Genomic DNA, 9684 nt, shown 5'->3' on the forward strand with positions numbered 1-9684 from the left:
TAAAAGATAAAAAGTGTTTAAAAATACACAACAAAGTACTAATCACTAAGTATATATTTTGATTAAAAATAAAAACAAAAAACGTGTATTTACAGTCTTTAAATTTTACATGTTGGTTAATTTTTACATGATCTTCATTATTAGGACAACATAAAACAAGAAAACGTTCTTTTGAACCACTTATGTAGTCAGAGACTGGTAGAATGCAGTGTGTATGCTAGTTAAAATACGAAAAGCCAAAGACTATTAGTGGAGTCAGAAAACAGACTTCACCAAAACGGCATAAAAGCAAACATGCAGTGTCACTTTAGAGACATCAACACGGGGACATAGTTTCCTTATCTAAAAAGGAAGAGTAGTTGGAAGGATTAAAGGAGATCATTTATGTGAATTACATATTATTATTTAAACATGTTCAGGGTGTGAAAGTTTACAGCACAGTTCATATCGGGATCTTTTCCTTTCAGATTTAAAAACATCGCACAGTATTTAGTTCTTAATACAAGAACCAATGCTTAAAAAATAAAATCATTAAATTGGAGTGTTTAGCTAAGTTGATTTTCAAAAGTTATTTATACAATGCTGCAATACTGATGATATTATGGGGATATTAAAGCTACCAAAACTCTGTAATAGTCTCAAAGGTTTGGTCTTCCAGGTTAGAGTCCAGTCATTTGCCTTATGAGAACACTGCAGAGACATCAGATATATCTTCATCTCTCAAGTAAGGTGACATGTGCCTTTTATGTTTTCCGTTTGTCGTAATCGCCCACCATCTTCTTGATATGGGACAATTTGCTTTTCAACTGCTTGCAATAATTCCTCTTACTTTTGTAATCTGCAGACTAAACATGGGGGAAAAAATGAATCAGGTAATTCAATAATAATAATAATAAAAGGTTATATGTTAGCTAATGGGAAGGCAGAGGTAGAAAGAAAAACGAGACTACTAATTAGTCAAATCAAGTTGTTGGGAGTGTTAAATGAGGAAACATACTAAGGCACCTAACAATATTCACTAACCACACAGACAGTCGATTCTCTTTCCTCTGTCACCTCATACCAACCTAACCTGAGTTTAACAAAGGATATACTCATTTGTAAACATTTGTAAATGACAGGGGAAATTATTGGCCTTTTTGCTAAGACACCATCTAAAAATTAAAACAAATAACTGATGATACTATTTTTCGTAAGGAGAACAGTATGAATTGGGAGGTTGAAGGTAAGAGAGAAAAGAAATTCTACCTTTTAAAATCATGCATTTAAGATTTTAAAATGTGTTTAATATAAATTTTTTTACAAGCAAAACATGTTTTAAGTCAACAGACTGATGACGCCAACACTTGTTTATGACAAAACATGTTTAAACTTGTCTCTGCCATCAGTGGAAGTCTGCAGACAAGTTCTCTCAGTGATGCAATTGTCTTCGCCTCATTAGGGTGCTTTCAAAAATAAAAGTCCACTCAAAACAATGGCTTCCAAGGGGATCTGCTGGGTCAGCTATATTCAAGGCAGAGAGATCAGCTCAAAAGGCTATGGAGACTCTTATTTGGAGACTCAAAAGGGCTAATCTTGATGATTTCCTTGAAGGATACAAGACAATCGCAGAGGCTTACTGTTTCTAAGTACTGTCAAGTCAGTTTCAACTCATAGAGACCCTGTATAGGGTTTCTGAGGAGCAGCTGGTGAGTTTCAACCACTGACCTTGCGGTTCAGTGCTTATCCTATAACGCCACACCAGGACTCCAGGGACTTATTAGGAAGAAGGTTTATAAAAACTGGAAACTGCACTGGTGAGAAAACAGCCAGAAAAGTTACCCTGAGGAATTTTATTACATGATGACAATGGACCTGCTTGTTCTTCGAGGGTAGTAAAGGCTGCCTATGAGAATTTTGTTGGGAAACCTTACTTCATCCCTCGTACTGCGCAGACCTTGTCCCTTCAGACTTCTTTATCGTCACAAAATTCAAGTAACAACTAAAAGGAACATGATTTGAGTCCCTTCAAGGATGCCCAAGTTGCTGTTTTTTATGATATAAACTGAAGAGTGCAGAATTCTTCAGGGAATGGTTAGAGAGATAGAAACACTGCCTTCAGAATGTACAGACCTAGATGGAGTAGACGTAAAAAACAATAGCTTCACATGTTGATATTTTTATTTAATGAAGGTTTCTATTATTTGTGGGGTTCTGGTGTGGTACTGCAGGATAAGCACTGGATTGCTAACCACAAAGTCAGTGGTTCAAACCAGTCAGCTGCTTCTCAGAAATGCTATATGGGTTTGCTATCAGTTGGAACTGAATTGATGACACTTCACAACAACCACCATTTTTTGTAGCAGTGTGTTGTACTGCTGGGTGCACACATGAATTGACCATACCGCCCTGGAAAAGTGTTTGAAAGAAGACACATGAACTAAGGTCCAAATACCCTAAAGTTTCACTCATCGGCTATGTGTATGGAAAGACAACTGCAAAAATGTTTGTAACTGCACTACTGAGGAATAACTCAATAGGTTCATTAATGGCAGAATGGATAATAAACAATTTGTTGCACAACAATAAAATGAATGAACAACGTGAATGTACTTCACAAACTTAATAGTGAACAAGAGAAGCCACTCGAAATATACATGCTATGTGATTCCATTTATATAAAGTTTAAACTTGTCAAATAAAATCTATGATGTTGGCCAGCTGGTCTGAAGTGCAAGGAGGCATGCGGGAACTCCCAGACTTGCAGATAGAATCTGTTTGACCTAGTTTGGATGGCTAGCTGAACAGAAATCAACCAGATAACAACAACAACAACTTCAACTTAAAAAAAAAAAGTTTTTAGTCCATTTTGGATACAGCTGCAAACACTGAAACTAAGAGTCCAGTGTCTCAATTGCTGTTTCTGTCTCGCAATTATAGGCCTTTTGTCTATAACTGGGCTATGACAAGGCACTTATAAGCTGCTCTAAAGGTTAAATGAAAAGCACACAAATGTTCTCTCCAAAACAACCTTATAACCCTGGGTACTTACTCCCTTCACTTGCTTCAGTCTGTTGTATTCATCAGCAGCTGCCTGTTAGTGAGAAACACAAGAGAATACACATTAGAGGGGTACTTTGTCTCTCGAGAAAAATGTTTCTGATGCTATACTTTAGAACTAAAAATGTTACCTTCTAACAAAAAGATAGCATAATGAAGTCTTCAGGCTGGAGAGTGTGAAAGAATCCACAGAAGAAACATTCACAACATTATCTATGTATTTCTCATGCCCCATTCACACAAGCAGGTAACGCTATTTGCTCTGCTGTTTTTCAGCCCTCCCACCTGCCCCGCACACAGGAAAGGTGTCTTCTACGGCACAGCTATGGTCAGGTTATATCTCACTACAAAACTAAGCCAGCCTCTGCTTTTGTTTCTCTACAAACCTAGTCTCCCACCTTTCCTGTGCCAACGCTCATCATTTACCAGTCCTTAAAATACACTAAGCACACTAATGCTTCCAGATCTCTGATCATACACTCCTTATAGCTGTAAAATCATGCTTCCTGCTTTTTGTCTGGATAAATTCTTTATTTTTTTTTTAATAGCAAGCATGAAAATTTCTTAAAGCATAGATGTTCTTGCAGAGAGGAGAACGTGCTACTCCTTGCAAATGAAGAGAGTGCTGAGTGAGTTCCTGGTTTCATTTTTCATGCTGCCATCTTCTGGGGCAGACTCAGGTTCTCCTGATAGTTATCTCCTGATTCCTACATTTTCGTATCACAATGTAGGATTCATTATTGGTCATATAGTCCCAAGCTTGATATACTTCCTTCCCATTACATAGGGTAAGTCTGAGTCTTTCCTGTGCATGCCTGATTTAGGGGAAAGACCACTTTTCTATCTTTCCTTTTACTAGGCTCTCCTGATAGGTCATGTTGTTTCCTGCAATTTTTGTGACTGATATGTGGTTAGCCCCTCCCTCTTCCCTATTTTAAATGCCTAACACTAACACTTATTACATTACAAGGGGGAATAAACCCTCTCAAGAAATGCTAGAAGTGGAAAATGCAAATGTATGGAGTGTCTGCAAAAAAGTGGAAGACCCTCAATGAGATGGATCGGCAGAGTGAGATGAACAATGGCTCAAGCATAACAATAATTGTGAGGATGACACAGGACCAGGCGGTGACCACACAGAAATATTGCCAAAAGACAGAGAAAATGTTATTTTTTAGAATTGTTTAGGCAAGTTGCTATTTTTTTGAAACCATTGTATTAGATTTGAAGGTTTTTTTGTAGATCCAATATATGTCTTGATAAATTCTTAACTTCCCCTGGAACTCCCAGACCTTGAGCAGGCATGATGCCTTCTCTGAGCAGTCAGTTACAGACCTTTCTGAACATAATGCAAACACAGCAGTTATCACACCAAGACGTTTGATGTCAGTGTCTCTCTTAGACTATGAGCTCAAAATCACGGCGGGCAGAGAGAGGGTTATATTTCTCATTCTAACTTCAGCACTTTCATATCATTTAGGAAAGAATTAAGTATCTAATAAATGTTTATTGAATTCAAAGTGTTTGTGACCACCCTATACAGAAACCACAAAAGAAAATGATAATAAAATCAAATTATATGAGGGGGCGTGGGCTTCTAAAAGTTTGTGGAAAATGGCATTTAAAGACAATGAACAAGAATGTTTGATGTCAGTGTCTCTCTAAGACTAGAAGCTCAAAATCACGGCGGGCAGAGAGAGGGTTATTATTTCTCTTTCTAACTTCAGCACATTTGACTTGGCTTCAATGGCTGGATAATTAGAACTCTACTAGAAAAAGAAAGAAGAGGTAAAAAAGAGTAATCCAGTATAATTTGATGAACTTGACCTATACTTATGAATGTAGTAGCTCAAAAGAGGGAACAAATCTTTACAGCAAGGATCATTCCCACCCCTTTGGTACACAGGCTTGACAGGGATGGGCAACTTAGACATTGGCTACCCAAAATGGAGGAGCTACAAAGGCACAAAGTGACTAGCTTACAAGCTTTCAAGAGGGAGCCTAGTTCCAGAGGGTACAGGGGAAGGCAGAATCTCCACTGAGTGGTTTCCAATCTGTCTGGACAGGTTGGTGAAAGGAGATGGGGATAGGACTCCTGTGGTTCAACAGTGAATAGTTGCTACCAGGACTGATTGTAAGTGTTGCAAATGTAAAGATAGACGTTTTGTAACAAAAGGAGGGGAGTGGTTGATCTTGCAGTCCAGGGGCGGAGGGCTCTTGGACCATCAAGGGTGAAGAGTGGAGTTCAGGACCCTGTCCAGAGAAGCAGTGATGCCAGAGATGGAGGCAGAGATGGAGGCAGAGATGATGATGTGTGGAGAGATGAAGCGGCTAGGGACTCTGGACTCAGGGAGGGAGAGGGGCTGTGTGCTGATGGCCGGGGGGCAGGTTTGCAGGGTTGTTTGAATGGTTAATATGCCTATATTCTTGAGTACTTCAGTGTACATCCAAAAAACAAAAAACAGAGGAATGGAAGCAAATGCTGTTGAATGATGATGCATGGAGGGGATTGTAATCATTGCAATGAAATGAAATACAATAGGATGAATGTAAAGCTGATGTTTTCCCATGTAAACTATCACTCAATTCATAATAAAAACTTAAAAAAAAAGGCAATGAAAATTTCCCACCAACTTTTAAAGCTTTTAAAGCAAATACTTCCATATTGAAAGGTAGAATGCCTCAATAGCAAAATGGCAGAAGGTAATAAAATTAATAGGAATTTACAGTAAATTTATGAAATGATGCAAAAAAAAGGTTTAATTTCTATGACCTTACCCTAATATAAAAGGCAACGATTTTTCGGAGGGGATTGCAATTATTGTAATGATGTGTATGATTGGTTGAATGTAAAAACTGATGATATACTCTGTAAACCTTCACTCAATTCACAATAAAACATTTTTTAAAAGGCAGTAATTTTTTAGGCACATGCAAGTCAAATGAGTTCCTGCAAAGTGTATTACTGAGAGGAATGTGTTTGGTAAAAAAAAATCTTTGATAGGTAGATTTTTTCATATCCAAAGGTTAAAGTTGTGTAATCTCATCTTCTGGAATTTGTTCTGGGTAGATAAACAAACAGATCAGCAACATAGAAAATGACTTTGAAGTAAATTATGGTACAACTATGCTATTGTTACATAGTTATTAAAAAACAATTGGATTGTATAGGTATAAGTTTTGTAACAAAAAGAGGGGAGTAGTTAATTTTACACAGTCCTGGAACAGAGAATCCTAGGACCATCAAAGGAGAAAAGCACAAATGGAATGTGGGACCCTATGCAGAGAAGCAGCGACACCATTGGTGGAAGCAGAGATGAAAGCCATGGAGAGAGAGCAGCTGAGGACTCTAAAGAGAAAGGCTGTGTGCTAGCAGCCAGGGAGCAGGCTTGCAAAATGTGCAAAATGTGTTTTTGTGTACATTGCCCTCCCCCACCAAAAAACAAAAGGAATAGAAACAAATACTGTTGAGTGATAATGCACAGAGGAGATTGTCATCACTGCAATGAAACGAGTGTAAAACTGATATGCCCCCATGCAAATTAATCATTCAAGTCACAATAAAAACTAGAAAAAAAAACAAAACCCCTAAGGAGCAGACACGAGGTCTTCTGAAACTCCTCTGGGTGGATTTGAACTTCCAACCTTTCAATCAGTAGTTGAGCCACCCAGGGACTGCTGGGAGTTCAAAAGCCAATAAGGTTACTTCAGAGCAGCAAGTATCTTAAGTGTAAAGTTTGGCTTATTGAATTTGAGTATTTTGGTTACAAGTTCTGTTGACTTCTCCCTAGTTCCAGTGTCTTTTCATTAAAATCTATCAATATTGATCAGAAAAAAAAATGTCTATGGGATAGACTCCCATCGACCTGGAAAGGAGAGAGAGAAGAGGAAAGGCTGGTTGATCTGAAGTCAGTTGAGATCTGGGAACTCCTGAGCCCATAGACAAGCACATAGCCACAGAGGGCTAGAACTGAGAGTGAAGCATCCTAACCTTTCCCTGACAATCTGACCTGGACCTAAGCCTCTTTCATTTCTACAGCTGTGGGAGCCATTTTCTTTCTGTTTACTTTTGAGAACAATTTAGCAAAATAAAATCCTGGTTTATTGTGAGACAATATTGTTTCACGCATACATAAACAAGCCATAAACATAAACAGTGACTTCACAAAGAAAAAACAAACCGGGAGAGAAACCTTTTTATCTTGGGCCTTTTTTAACCATTGCATACAAACCAACTACTTATAGTACAGCTTAATACATACACACAAAAAAGTTACTGGAATGCTTCGAATGAGAGTATAATTTTTTGTTGTTTTTGCTTTTTGTTACAAGGTTGTTGTTTTTTTCTCCTTTGAGATTATGAGCATGGTCACACTACAAGTATATAGTCAGGAGTAGGACAGAGAATGCTCTAAAGGCTGACTTGGTTATCCAAGATCTTTAAAAATGGCTGATCCATAACAATATATACAAAAATATAAAATGTAAATAAAAACAATAAAAGAAAACAAAACACAACGGATCTTTATTATTGTCATGAAAACCATAAGCTATTATTGTGTAATAAAGAAGTATATAAGTAGTGATAGAAACTGCTCTAAATTGTGAGACTAGATTTGTTTGTTTAAAACAAAACAAGATAAAAACCAACAAACAAAAGAAAAAGGAAGTGATGAAAGAGAAACAAAAAAATCCCACAATGATGGAGTTATGTCAAGGACAACAGAGCTCCCAATAGTCAAAGCTAGAACAATCTGAGCATCATATTAAGAAAAGGAGATTAGTATTAACTTGTGTTGTTAGGTGCCATCAAGTCGGTACCGACTCATAGCAACCCTATGCACAACAGAACAAAACACATCAAATATAACCATGAGTCTATGGTAACTGAATGAATGAATACATACATACAAATCTCTTGTTCAGAAGAATTCTAAATAATTTAGGGAAATGCTTTGTTTTCATACGGGTAGCACATAACTCCCCATTCCTTGAATATGGGCTGCATTAGTAACTTCCAAATGTACAATATGGAAAGAGGGAACAGTAACAAAGGAGAAATCTACACAACACTCCCTCAACCAGGTGATCAACAACAACAAAAAGATAATCAGAAACTAGTACACCCTCGGAAACCCTGTACAAGGTCGCTATGGGTCGGACCCGACTCGATGGCACTTAACAACAACAACAACAACAACAACAAGTATAAAGTTAAAAAAAACCAATAACCCCCAAACCAGAAAGGATACAAGTAAAATATATACAATGGTTTTACATCAAAACTGATGTATATAAATGTTGTCAGGTTCTGACACACAGTAACCATATGTATAACAAAACAAGACATGGCCCTGCGCCATCCTCACATTGTTAAATTTGAGCCGATAGTTGCAGCCAGGTGTCAATCCATCTCATTAGCAGTCTTCCACTTTTTTGCCAGCCCTCCCTGCATTTTACCAAGCATGATGTCCTTCTCCAAAGACTGATTCTTCCTGACATGTCCGAAGTATGAAAGACAAAGTCTTACCATCCTGGTTTCTAAGGAGCATTCTGACTGTATTTCTTCAAAAACAGATTTATTGATTCTTCTGGCAGCCCATGGTACTTTTAATATTTTCCTCTAACACCATAATTCAAATGCATTGATTCTTCTGTGAAATTCTTTATTCCTTGTTTATCTTTCACATGCATATGAGGCTACTGAAAATACCATAGCTTGGATAAGGAGCACTTTAGTCCTCAAACTGATATCTTTGCTCTTTAACAATTTAAAAAGGACTTTGGCAGCAGATTTGCTTAATGCAATACATCAGTTTGATTTCTTGACTACAGCTTCCATGAGTGTTGATTGTGAATCCAAACAAATAGAAGTCTTTGAAGACTTCAGTCTTCTCTCCATTTTCATAGTGTTATTTGTTGGTCCCATTGTGCAGAATTTTACTTTATTTACATTGAAGTGCAATCCATACTAACGGCTATAGTCTTTGATCTTCATCAGTATTTTTCACCTTTTCACTGTCAGCAAGTAAGGCTGTGTCATCTGCAGATCACAACTTGTTAATGACTTCGTCTCCAAGCCTGATGCCACATTTTTCTCATATAATGCAGCTTCTTGGATTATGTGATCAGCGTACAGATTGAATAAATAGAGTAAAAGGACATATTCCTGGTATACACCAATTTTAAACCATTTGGTATTCCGTTGTTCTGTTCGAATGACTGCCTCTTTAGTCTGTGTACAGGTTCCCCATGAGCACAATTAAGTGTTCTGGAATACCCATTCTTTGCAACTTTATCCACAGTTTGTTATAATTCACACAGTCAAATGCCTTTGTAGGTTCAATAACGCACAAGTAAATTTCTGGTATTTTCTGCACTCAGTCAAGATCCATCTGACAACAGCAATGATATCCCTTGTTCCATGTCCTCTTCTGAATCTGGCTTGCATTTCTGGCAGCTCTCTTTCAGTGTAGTACTACAGCTGCTACTGAATAATCTTCAGCATATTTTGAGAGCTCATCTTCTGGCACTATATCAGACAACATTCTGCTGCTACTCATAAGGTTTGCAGTAGCTAACCTGTCAGAAGTGATCTGCCTCTCCTTCTTTCTAGTCTGTCTTAGTCTGATGTTGTTGTTGTTG

At 37.6% G+C, this 9684-nt stretch overlaps 1 protein-coding gene across 2 annotated transcripts in view; it reads right to left on the bottom strand.

Annotated features, from left to right (window-relative positions):
- Positions 1-418: 418 nt before the first annotated feature.
- Positions 419-9684, bottom strand: part of OCLN (occludin) — an 80178-nt gene continuing 70912 nt past the window's right edge. The window contains exons 7-8 of one of the 2 annotated variants that reach the window (XM_006870961.1): positions 3032-3073; positions 419-845 (exon numbers count right to left, since the gene is read on the bottom strand). In XM_006870961.1, the coding sequence (XP_006871023.1) occupies positions 744-845; positions 3032-3073 (144 nt within the window). In that variant the 3' untranslated portion in view covers positions 419-743. The remainder of the gene's footprint in view (positions 846-3031; positions 3074-9684) is intronic. The other variant, XM_006870962.1, reaches the window with a different exon arrangement.

This window comes from Chrysochloris asiatica, unplaced genomic scaffold (genome assembly GCF_000296735.1).
Source record: "Chrysochloris asiatica unplaced genomic scaffold, ChrAsi1.0 scaffold00157, whole genome shotgun sequence".
NCBI classification, from domain to species: domain Eukaryota; kingdom Metazoa; phylum Chordata; class Mammalia; order Afrosoricida; family Chrysochloridae; genus Chrysochloris; species Chrysochloris asiatica.